This window comes from Diadema antillarum, unplaced genomic scaffold (assembly GCF_040938485.1).
Source record: "Diadema antillarum isolate AM-2024a unplaced genomic scaffold, OU_Dant_1.0 seq00000136_RagTag, whole genome shotgun sequence".
Taxonomy (NCBI): domain Eukaryota; kingdom Metazoa; phylum Echinodermata; class Echinoidea; order Diadematoida; family Diadematidae; genus Diadema; species Diadema antillarum.
The window spans coordinates 2,266,523-2,279,415 of NW_027271213.1; the positions used below are offsets into that span (position 1 = coordinate 2,266,523).

At 37.9% G+C, this 12,893-nt stretch overlaps 1 protein-coding gene across 1 annotated transcript; it reads left to right on the plus strand.

The window, feature by feature from the left end:
• The first annotated feature begins 341 nt into the window (after positions 1 to 341).
• LOC139727557 (dnaJ homolog subfamily C member 3-like) lies at positions 342 to 11,798 on the plus strand. The gene is made up of 11 exons (XM_071638539.1): positions 342 to 525; positions 1,619 to 1,729; positions 3,128 to 3,327; positions 5,060 to 5,203; positions 5,959 to 6,140; positions 6,807 to 6,926; positions 7,555 to 7,660; positions 8,814 to 8,934; positions 9,798 to 9,927; positions 10,780 to 10,925; positions 11,639 to 11,798. The coding sequence occupies exons 1-11, from the start codon at positions 351 to 353 to the stop codon at positions 11,773 to 11,775; spliced, it is 1,572 nt and encodes a 523-aa protein (XP_071494640.1). The 5' UTR covers positions 342 to 350; the 3' UTR covers positions 11,776 to 11,798.
• The last annotated feature ends 1,095 nt before the right edge of the window (positions 11,799 to 12,893 follow it).

A 12,893-nucleotide genomic window follows, 5' to 3' on the forward strand; every position in this document is an offset into this window, starting at 1 on the left:
GGGTGTGTCCCCCAAAGTTCCAATGCCATTTACTTTTGTGCTGTATACTTTTCTCCTTATGTGACCAATCAAATTCTACCACATCCACGTTGAACACAAACTTTGTTAAAATCTCAAAGATTTTATTTCTTAGATATTTTAATGAAATATAAATGCACTAATATTTATCTGTACATTCAAACAAAAATAATTTCTTTCTAAAATATTTAATTTTAATTGGTTTTTAGTTGTATGAAATAACTAAAAGAACATTTTACGTAATTATTGTTGCCTACATTTATGTCACTGCAAGTTGGCACAGCCACATAAGACACGTATTATTGTGAAAGGGGTCACGTCGCGCTCGTTGCATGCGATCAACAAGCACGGGGAAATCCGCACCGCGAGCTTTTTTATCTTTGGGATTGCTATACGGTCAGGACCACACATGTTCGAGCTTTATCAGAGGACTTAGGATGATTAACTTACACAGCTTCTTTTCCTCTCTTCCAGTCCTTCTGGTCACCTTGTCTCTACATTACGACGGTGAGATAAAAAGCTTAAGTTCCTAGTTTCGTTTTAGTCCCACACGTTAGATAGTATGCTGGAGCTGGCTCAAACAGAGTGGCTGGCTGGTTTAGTTGACAGAATTGCAGAATGTCGAATGACAGTAATTTAGATTAGATAGTCTTGATCCGACATCCGCTATATTGTGTTGCCCTAGTCTAGTAGTTGTAACATTCTTGTTAAACCAAACATGCCTAACGTCATAACGAGTAACGGGTTGTATGTTTTGTGTGTGTTACTGTAGTGTTAGTGTGTGTGGCCGTGGCAGTTGAGTATTCCTGTAAGTAATTTAAACTGAAATGTAGAAATAGAATTTCAGTGAATGAGAATCGGAAGCTGGCCTTATCACCTTGTCAGCATTTATTCATGGTCATCATTGATTATCTGGCCGAAAGATCGGTCTGTATCTGGTCGTCGGGATATGTTCCACGGAGACTGCATCTGGCTTCACGGAATTCCCTCCTATACTGTAGGAGAGCCGATGGAGTCAAAAAAATGATAGAAGACTCCTCCGGACAGACGGATTTTTCTGTCTAGGTCATTGATCACTTGCTTGGGTTAATTTTTATGAAGACATTGTTGATGATGCAGGTTCCCGTTGGCCTTTCCTAGCGCCGTGGTGCCATGTGGCCAAATGCCAATGGTTGCGGTCTGCTCATCGCGATTTACATCCACCTGGTTACAGCCCATTTCAATTTGCAGTGGAATTCTAACTTTATGCATGTTTTCTCCTGACGGGAAGATATTATGACTGAGTTGAATTCAACACATATTGAGCTGAGTTGTTCAATTGTGATCTTCTGTCTTCATTACTGCTATTATTATATATTTGTTTATAACTGAGTTCTATAAGATGACCACATTGATGACGAATTTATGTTGGGGCAGAAATATTTTCATTCAGGTTGTCAGTGAAATAATGCACTGCAAACATAGATTTTGTATCATGGCACATCACAGAGTAGATGTATATACTGATATGTAGCCTACATTGTGTGATGTGCCCAAAATATCACCTTGTCAAAGAAATATTTTATTTTTTATTTTTGTGGAATTGTGTTTGCTTCTACAGATGGAGAGGCCAAGTCAGAAGCAGAGGCGAGGCGATACATGGAGAATGGCAACACCTTGTTAGCTGCCGGACAGCTTGCTGATGCCCTGGCCCAATATAATGCTGCAATAGGTAAGGGATCCTAACCCGGATTGGTATCATACGAATCCGGGTGCTTAGTACAGTATGTCCCCCAAAAAAATTACAATTGGATTTTCACATTGATAACTCCCAATATGATTAAACTGTCTAATTGCTACTTCAGGATCTTAAAATACATCTTAGCTCTATTTTACAGAAAACCCCATTCAGTTTGGTTAAGTGGTCACAGAGAAATGTGGATTATTGTAAGGCATATCATGTGTTTGATTTTTCCAAGTTTAACACTTGGATGGTCTTGGAACTGCATATAATGTGTGAACACAATGGACAGAACTTGGAGGGAAGGGATTCCTGACATGCTTTACGAAACTCCTCATTTCTCTTTGACCACTGAAGCAAATCGGATGGGAGTTTTCTGTAAGATGTGGGCAATGAGTTATAGTTTCATACCCTGAAATTGTAATTCTCGGTATTGCCAATGCGCAGAAAATTTCTGCGCGCGCTGAAGAGCTCTATCACAGATGTACTGTGGGATTCCTCGGTGCTCTTGTTCGCTTCCGGTGTTCTCACGTGAGTCGTAGTTTCCATACGATTCAATGGAGTTCTTTGTCTGCTTTTCTGTTGTTAGCCCTTTTTTTCTTGGCTATAATTCAGCTTAAAAGAGTTGAAAAGTTTCTAAGTTTTACTGATTTGCAGTCACTACAGTCATGGTTCACTACTGCAGGGCTTCAGTGTGCTGGTCACATGAAAGTGAAGAAATCTTCAACAAAAATACCTCTAGATAAAGACAGCGCGTGATCTGAGTGCATGTCCAGCCAAAACCGGAGCAAGTTTGTCCCATGAGCTATCCCATAATGCATCTAAAACGCTGCTCTGCGCACGGCACCAAGGTATTGGCGATACCGAGAATTGGATTGATACACTGTTTTTAAAGTTATCATTGTGGAGGGTCCCGTTGTAATTTTTGTTTTTGACATATGGTATATTATATATAATATATTTAAAAGCATTAAGGGAAGACTGTAATTATGTTATTATCCGCTCATTTGTCTGAGTATAGTGTACAAATGAACTTGATACAAAAGTTCATTTACAGTGTATGTGCTTAAAGAGGAAAGAGTGTTATGATTAGGGTCTACAAGCATGTAATATAATGCTTTTTCTTGTAAATGGCAGTAGTGCTTCACATGTTTTAGGTTTTACAGGTTTTGCATTTTTATGGTATTTTATCAGTCCTGACCAACTCTGAACTTTGGGGATAGTCTTGTCTGCAATCCAAACTGGTCGTTGACAGTTTTAAGATTTCATGTTCAGCATACTAGTAATATTGTTAGAATACAAAGACTAGTAGATGGGATTGATACAGTATTCAAAAGATATCAAGACTGGCTTGTATTTTAAATGAGAAATTACTAATGTTCCCTACAGACAATGACCCTGATAATTACATGGTCTACTATAAGCGGGCAGCAGTCTACTTGGCCCAGGGCAAGAGTAAGCTTGCACTCCCGGACCTCAAGAAGAGCATGGACCTGAAGGCGGACTTCACTCCGGCCATCATCAACCATGGCAACATCCTCTTCAAGCAGGGACACATATATAAGGCACGAGAGGACTACGAATCAGTGGTGAGTTGATGAGGTTGACATCGACACAAGTCTGCCTTTAGACAGACAGTGGGCGTGGCAGCAAATATGATGCCAGACCAGATGATGTGGTAGTGATGAAGTACTTTAAATTAAGCTGTTGAAGTGCAGTCCTGAGTGTACTCAGGCAGGTGTCTTTGGGAAATACATGCTGTAGCAAAAGCAGATCATCCTCAAGAGGTTGAGTACTTGAAATTGATGTCTGACCAATCTTCTTCTTCCCCATACTTGGGGAAAGGGAAAGGTTGATAGGGATCTGTATGAATTGATTTTTTTTTTTTGTGGGGGGGGGGGGGCAGGAAGGAGAGGAGAGGAAAGGATGATGTCCAAGATTTAGGGTTTATGTGTAATTTGGGTCATTTTTTGTGAGAATTTGCATTTGAAATACCGTAGAAGATTGAAAACAAAGTAGAAAAACAAAAGTATAAGAAAGATTAACTATGTCTAAACTTTGTCATAGTTAATACTGTTTGTGATCATTAACCAAACATCTGATAAATTAACAATGACAAGGTAGGTACGTGGGGCTTGAAGTTTATCACCAGTAGGTAACGTCTTTCCCTCTCCCAAAACTAACTAGGATCAAAATGTGGGCAAATGGACCTGAAATCTGTACCAAACACTGTGAAGTGAAATGCTGCAATAGCTGCGGAAAGCTGAGTAGAGATGTTGCAGCTTTTCGATCAGTTCTCACTCCAGATTGGAGTCTGCAGCTGGCAACTACAAATGTATCAAATATCTGATTAGACTTCGTGGTTTGTTGATGTGACACATGCACCGGATGAATTTGATAGCTGCCTACAAAACACCACTATGTTGTTTCCCACCAAACTCTCTCCCATAGAGACTGAGTTGTGTGCACAGCTGTGCTAATTTTCTCTGTTATATTTGAGAAATATATATGCAGAAAGACATTGATATATCTTTACTGATTAATAAATTTGCTATTAAACAATAATGGCAGCCTGAATCCCAAATGTGTGTACAGTATGTTATCCATTCCATATTTTGATGATATTCCTGCAACAAACACAAATCCTCTTGCTTAAAAGTAAACACAATGGTTGATCCTTCAAAGATTTCTACAGAACAAAGTCAACAGGCTGGAAACACAGTTGTCAAAATAGTCAAACGAAATGTCATTCTAATTTTCAAACACGACATACTAATCTGCTTGGTATATTCTTATGCAAAATGATTCATATTAGTCATAATTGTAATTTGCGTGCATTATTTCGTATCAATGGCTGCCATTCATCTGTTTCATCATAACAAAGACAAACAAACAAACAAACAAACAAAGGAGCTGTGACATAATGGTATGTGACTAGTTATATCAGTGAATTATTGAACTTTAAATCTCAAACTCATGGTCATAATCTCTGCAGTACAAATGATAGATTGATATTGCAGATACCCCAAATCAAAACAAAAGTTACCTTAGGTGACCGATCATTTTTTGTGCGGCCCCTAGATTGTGGAATAGATTACCATTAGAGATTCGGAAAATGTCAGACTTTAGACAGTTTTAAATCAAAAGCGAAAACTTTTTTGTTTTAGCATGGGCCTATTTCTTTTTTTACTTCCCATGCAGCATTATTTAAGAGCTCTTGAAGTGCAGTAGAATATATAGACATAGTTTCTGCGCTTAATAAATGATTTATTATTATTATTATTATTATTTTATTATTATTATTGATTCCTCATTGTCCAGTTAAAATACGACCGTCTGAACAAGGAGGCTGATAAGCAGCTCGGTTTGACCCACACCGTGGAGGAGAGGATCAAGATCGGAGACCAGATGTTTGCTGCCAACAACATGGTTGATGCACTGGATGCATACTCCAGAGTCATATTAGTAGGTTTTGACCGCTAGGTCATCCTTACATTCTTAATTGGAATAAAACCCAAATATGCATGTGGATTGAGTGAGTGCAGCAATATTAGTAAAACGCATCAGTGAAAGTTTGAGGGAAATGTGACAATCCATTCAAAGGTAGTTATAGTTTTGGTGCAGCCATCACTGGATGAGAAGACTACTGCAGTTTTTTATGCCATTTATCAGAAACAATGTAAAGAAAATATAAAGAAAAGTTAGTAAAATTTGTGATTGTTTATGAAAAGTGCACATTCCCTCAACTTCACTGACATTTGTTAAAAGTGATTATATTCCCCCTGCTTTCTGAAAGAGATAAGTCGGGTGCTCTTTCACTATTCAAGAAAAGTGAAAATATGTTGAATTTTCTTTATATATTTTCTTTATATTATTATAGGTAGGTATGTATTGTGGTACATTGTCTATCAATGCTGATGTGTTTAATCCTTGATTGTGTGGAGCTAAATGTGAGGAACCTGAAAATTTTGATGCTTTCAAATCAAGTTGATTTGTGTGTGCAATGTTAAATATTGTCATGAATCAAGGGTAGTGAAAGAGATGGGGTGTATAAGAATTGCTGATTTGTCAGGGGCACAGACAGAATGAGACCAAACCTCTGCATCTAGACTCGATGTGTCAGTCAGTGTAGCCAATGTACAATTGAATTGTGAGCTTCTGTTCGCCAAGATGAATATTTCGTGAACTTGTCATCATCGCTCTCCCCCTCCTCCCGGCAGTATCTTCCTTGGAATGCTGAGATGCACAGGAAACGGGCCAAGGTCTACCATGAGATGGGGGAGCTCTATAAGATGATCGACGACCTCAAGGCGGTGACCAAACTGGTCCCGGACAGCACGGAGGTCTACCTTGAGATGAGCCGACTTCACGACAGCCTTGGAGACCTGGACTTTGCCTTGGAGTGAGTGGCACTGAAATAAAAAATTTTAAAAAGCAGCAAAGATTGATCTGACAACTAGGCAGCATGCCTTAGGCTATCTCAACATATAGTAACAACCAATGCATGTACACTAGAACTGAAATATTACTGTATACACCAATATCTCGAGAGGTTTTTATATTTGCGAATTCGCGAAATTAGAGACACACGTAAATATTGACTCTGATCCCGATGTGGATGTGACGTACACGTGTACATTTCTCCGTTCAGTACATGACTCCACGATCGCGAATTAAACCACTCGCGAAATCGTTGGGAATTCCTGATTCGCGAAAATTTAGACTCACAAAATATATGGCATGTACAATATCTTACGATAACAACTTGTGACTTCAAAGAAGTAGCTAGTCACTAGATTCTCGTGGGAAAGTAATAGAATCTGTAATTTTGAACGCATTTTATAGTAAATCTGCCAATTGCAAAAGTGTCTACGAAACACAACCAGGATGTGTATGTGCATGTGCATGTGTATCTGTGTGCACAACCCAATTTTTCTCTGGCATGATAGAAAGTGGTCAGGTAAAGATATAGGTTTTGATATTGATCTTGGCTGCTACAGGAGACATAATGAACAATCACTATCAGAAATTAATGCCGGCTTGGTTCCCCTCTGTTTTTCCCTTACAGAGATATCCGAGAGTGCCTGAAGCTGGATCCCGATCACAAGGAATGCTTTGCCCTCTACAAACTGTTAAAGAAAATCAAGCGATTTTTAGACGCGTCAGAAAATTTTATCAGGGACGGCAGGTGAGAATGCCAGGGATCTCTGCATCTGTGCACCTTTTCATGAACAGTTTTCAAATGAAGATGCTAAACTTGAGTCCTCAATAATGCTATAATTGACTCAAGGTGAAATTCTTCCATGTAATCTTTGTACAATGTATTTTTTTAAAAATTCGTATTTGATGTAGTTACAACTTTTTTTTAGTTGATGTCTGTTTCAATAGATTGAGTTAAGCTGATTTCTGTGTCATTGCATATTTTCCTGTTGACTGACATAGTCTATATTGTCAATAGCTACACAGCTTTATTCTGAACTAAAATTCTCTTAACCTCATCTGTTTGATGCCTACTGTTTAAGGTCCATTTTTTAAATTCCTCCAATGAAATGTGTAACTCTCATATGCAACTTTCTTTCAAAATTTAGTTTGACAGTGTGATATAAAACTGCCATAATCACCTGAAAACTGATTCCGTGAAAAGGCTCATATCTAAAAAATTAAAAAAAAAAGATATCTAACAAAAGATTGATCTGCAATGAGTAATATCTCATACTTTCCCCCAAGTATTGTCATCGTATTTGTGTATAATAAGTATGTTGCAAGATTTATCATACTGATTTGGCAATCATTTGTGTTCTGCCACCCTTTGCTAGATATGATGATGCAATTTCCAAGCTCGAGTCGGCAATTGAGACGGCAGGAAGTGGAGGCATATATGAAATCAGAGCCAATGCCAGGATATGTCACGCCCACAGAATGGTAGGCAAGAAGCATTTCTGAATCCTGGACTTTCCCCTTTGCTTCTGTTTTGGAATTGGAAGAAAAAAAACACAACTCATTAATCTCTCTTAAAGGGATAGTGTAGTATTGGTTGAGGGAGAATTCAGTGTTAAACTTTTTGCAAGATACTTAAAAACCATCATATGAAATGCTAAAAAGCATAAATCTAATAGGATTCAATGTTCATTTGATGAAAATCTGTTTTGAAATGGCTGGGATATCCAAAAACATAGCGACCCTAATAGAAGGTGAGTTCCCCCTTTTATTTGGATTGCTTTTGTTTGGGATATCTCAGCCATTTCAAACAATTTTCATCAAATAACCTTTGAATTCCTCTTAGAATGGTATTCTCTGTACTATTTCATAAGTGGTTTTGTGGTATCTCACAAAAAGTTAAAAGCCCAATCCTCATCTCCACCAATACTATACCATCCCTTTAAAGCTTGTACTCTAGGTCTCATGGTTAAAAGGCCAATGCAACTGTGAAAACATTTTTTCGTCAACTGTAAATTCTGCTTCAAATGTGAGATCTATCTTTAGATTAAGATTGAATAAGTGTGCAGTGCAACTTGGAAGTGACTGAAATAGTTAATGTGGGTTTATATATATTTATATTTTTTTTGGGGGGGGGGGAGGGAGGGAGACAAAGATAAATTATGTGTTCTTCATGTGATCTGATGTTTCTTTTACCATAGTTAAAGATGAAAGATAGTTCCTATATAACTGTAGAAACTATTGATTTTTGCTTTGAAATGGAGACCTATGCATAGAAAATGTTAGCTGCTTGCTAATACTACTGCTAGGACACGTGGTGATCATCACATACTAGTGAGGTTTGTTCTACCCGCTACCAAACGGGAGGTTGCTTCCAGAATAAAAGTCTGAAACATCGACGTTCATTATTTCACACTTTGGATCTCAAAATAATCCAAGCATCTTATTATCCTGACAAATCGCATTATGCAACTTTCTTGGTAGAGCCTTTTGATTTATTGTAAGCAAAGACCAAATGGGGGAAGATGAATCTTGAGCCCTTATGAGAAGTACAATGTTTGTTTTAGTTTGAAGTCGGAAACAAATGACAATTTTGTCTTGAACTGTCTTTTAGTATCCTCTTGTGTTTTTTCTGCAGGCACAACATACTAGCGAGGCTCTCAAGATATGTGGTCTGGTTCTAAAGCAGGATCCAGAAAATGTAGATGTTTTAATAGACAGAGCAGAAGCATGTATACAGAACGAAATGTATGATGAAGGTGAGATATGCGGGGAATTATTCATTTATCATCGTTCTCTCATTCTGGAAGTTTTCCTGTTCATTCATTATAGGATACAATTTCATGGCATGATGCATTGATTGGCAATCAGGCAAGATTGCTTGACAACATTTTTAGTTCTGGTTGCTGTACAGACCAACTGAAACATGTAGTCCTGTGAAATCATATTTTTGCAAATATACTTTTACTTCTGGCAAGATACAGGTGTTTCTTGCATAGAATAATCTATAATTGATGTTCAGAATTTGTGCTCCTTTGTATCAAAAAGGTGCACAAGTCTTGAAGAGAGACTCGTTCGTGCTGATTCATCTTATGTGATAGAAAAAACAACAGGATTTTAATTCAAGTTATTGCATGTTTCAAATATAACAGATTAAAAAAAAAAAAAGAAGAAATCATTGCCATATTCTGAATGTACGTAAATGACGGCATTGCTGTGTTGCAGGCACACAGAAAGTCTGGAAATTTTTGTTTTGTGTTTGCGTTTTTGCTATCTAGGGTGATGTACCTATATTTGCATTCAAAATGCTTCTAGTGGATTGTAAGTAAAGTAAAAGTTCACTTTGCTTGTATTTGAATATTTTGATTTCTTTCCATTGCAAATAAACTTTGAACACTGAGCCTTTTGGAAGAAAACAAAAATTTGCTGCAAAAGTAATTAACTTGGGATGCTGCTGTAATCACCACAGCAAGAAAGAGTTGCAGGATTTCATGTAGATGATGAAGAAGTTGCAGTTATGAAATAGATTTATTTGATTATGTGTTTATATGCAACAGAGAGAAGACTTTTCCCCATTTACGTGATTAAAGCTTGCATCCTCTTCTGTGCCCTGTCTTTGCAGCTGTAAGCAGTTACCAAAAGGCAGATGAAATAGAAGACTCACAACGAACGCAAGAGGGTCTCGACAGATCACAGAAGCTCTTAAAACAGTCCAAAAAGAGAGATTATTATAAAATTTTAGGTGTTAAAAGGTGAGTGATGCATGTCATGAGTTTCCACAGTTACGTTTCCAGTTTGCTTGTGGTAGCATGTTGTTAAGAGAAAAGTGATTGAGCTCTTTTTTTAGGAGAATGTCAGAAATTAAAATTTCTTCCTTACATGTAGAATGATATTTAAAACCCTGGAACTCTCTAAATATTAACTTGTGGCCTCAGTAACAGGAGTCATTTCTGGTACTTGAATACCAGATGTGTAGTTTTGAGACCATGCAAATGTTTTGATGTTTTTCATTTTTTCTTTCTCCAGGCAAATGTAACCCAACATGACACCCACTCTTAAAGTAAAAATGTTTAGGTGATCAACAAAGCCTTTATAATGCAATCCATGTACAAGTCACACACTTTAAAGGCATTAGGAGCAGTGATTTAAAGAATGTTCGAGTTATCAAATTTGATGCATATATGTGTAGGTCAGTTGTATCACAAAACATCCTGCCATATTAACATTTTGCAATAAAGGATGAAATATAAGGAGATATCAGTATTTTTCTCAGTTTATTCTAGAAACAATTTTAGCATAACTATTGTTCGTATTTTGTATATTTAGCAATACATAACATTGATTATATATTTGTACTGATTAACATCTTTATGTTGGTTGTTTCTAGCCCTATCTCACATTTTAGAACATTTTTGAAGCATTAAAGCTGGGTTTTTGTTTCATCTGCAAATGGTAAATAATGCCTTTAGTGTCAAGCCACAGCTTGATGAATTGAGTACATGAAACATCGTCACTTCTGGGATGTAAGAGACAATAAAATGAGGAGTACACAAATGAACTATGACACTAAATTAGATTCTCATTACCAATATTTGCCTCTGCAGAAATGCTGTCAAGAAAGATATATTAAAGGCATACCGCCAGCTTGCCATGCAGTGGCATCCAGACAAGCACGAAGGGGACGACAAGGCCAAAGCAGAGAAGATGTTCATGGACATCGCGGATGCCAAGGAGGTGTTGACGGATCCAGGTAATAAAATACTGGGAAATTTCCGCACAACCAGAAACTAGCACAAAAATAAAAGCACACAAATATCTTTGCTGGCTATGTGTGCCAGTTATTAGTGTCTTATTCTGCGATATCCAAAACATGTCAAACTCGCCTTACTCAGCTGAGTGCGAAAAATTGCTCATGCAAAAATATCCACTTTTACAGTAAGACATCTTGATTCTTGTACCCTCATTTATCATTACCTGACTTGCTTTGTTTTCTTTCTACTATTTTTATATTTTATTGATTTTTGTTTGTTTGACTATTGGAGCCAAGAAATACTCTGCCACAACAAAGCATCATGATTGAAATAAAATACCAATCTGATATGTGACATACTGTTGGTGTTTTAGAGATGATTACAAGTTGCTTTACTTCAGCAATATATGCAATATGTGGGACTAAGAAAATGGCACTGCTGCTGAAATATCAGGAATATATATCATATCTTTTGGACATTGATGAATTCATGTGTGAGTTTATTCCCCCATGGTTTCTACACATAGAAAGGAGAAGAAAAATGTAGTATTGTTAGCTTATGTACATAACTTGCAAGCACTTGGAAAGAGCAATTTAGTGATGTAAAATGAGTTCTGGTAGTGGCAGAAATATGGATAACAGTTGATTTGATTTTGTTTATTGTGTTTGAATGAACAACAACAACAAAAGTTTTGTCTGCCTTGTTTTTGCAGAGATGAGGCAAAAGTTTGATGCAGGTGAAGACCCGTTGGACCCAGAGCAGCAGCAGCAGCATCACCACCATCACAATCCCTTCGGTTTCAACCCCTTCGGCGGTGGGGGTTTCCAGTTCAAGTTCCACTTCAACTAGCTCGGGGTGCCCACTGGGCTTTCGTTTGTTCGTCTCGTTGGACATTCATCTGTTTCCTCGTGTGTTCCAATACATGTTTTCCTTCTCCCCTATCAACATCTGGGCTGTTGCCATGGTTTCATCTTTGCTGCTTTGCATTGTGGGATACCAGCACCTGAGCTACTACATTTCAAAGACAATGAGACTCTCTACCTACAATGCGTCTTCTGCTTTCCAGTGCACAGGTGGATCTTTTCAGAATAATACTAAATTAACTCTTGTCATACATAGGGTTTCACTGTGTAAACCATTCCTCAATGTTATGGTATCATAGCATAGTGTCTGAGTGACTCCAGTATTGCTGAGGGCATCTGGGATTCATGGTAAACAAATGTGCTCATGTGTTGCTCCAAATTGAGAGTAATCTTTGTAGTTGTTCCCATAAATTTTGATGACTTGGTGCAGTGGACTGGACATAAAAGATATTGTACTCTTCTTTTGCATACAAAATTTGTGGACATTATGAAAGAAAAGCAATCTGTTATCAGGAGATTATATTATATCTTGGTATTGGAAGTACTGAGGGGACACCTCATCATAGATCGTGGGGATGCCACTGTCCAAGTTGATGCACCTTAACATGTTCCTTATGGAAACTCAGTGTGCCATGCATTAACCCCACATGGGAATATAAGATCATTGAGGAGTCAAAGGGTATGATTTCATGGGGAAAAAGGTTGGCTTTAAATGAATAATGAGGTCCTTTGTTAGTCACTCCACGTGGTACTAGGATAGATATCAACGGGGTTTAATATTGGAATGTCAAGTTGTGTAAGGAGTGAAAATCCCAGCCAAAAGCCGAGAAGTGCTCCTGCGTGTTGTGATACATGGGAATGCTGCACGTGCCCTCATTTACACATTGTACCAGACTAATGACAGAGAAAGAAGTAGTGGGAACTATTCCATGGTGTGTGCTGCCGTGCTTTTTGGATGTCCAGTGCACTGCACGGGGTGATCAGTGCTAGCCTCGCCATGACACATCATAGGGACTTGTCAGTCCAGCTTCTTAGGGTCACCATGGTGTTCGTCCTGCTGACTGTATGATTTTACTCATTTTATTGCCCAAATAATGAACTGAT

What these genes read in the sequence shown, in the direction of transcription:
- LOC139727557 (XM_071638539.1), top strand. Translation starts at nt 351, where the DNA reads ATGCGATCAACAAGCACGGGGAAATCCGCACCGCGAGCTTTTTTATCT. An exon ending in GACCTGGACTTTGCCTTGGA is followed by an intron (nt 6,141 to 6,806) that starts GTGAGTGGCACT and finishes TTTCCCTTACAG; the next exon opens with AGATATCCGAGAGTGCCTGA. An exon ending in GAACGAAATGTATGATGAAG is followed by an intron (nt 8,935 to 9,797) that starts GTGAGATATGCG and finishes CTGTCTTTGCAG; the next exon opens with CTGTAAGCAGTTACCAAAAG.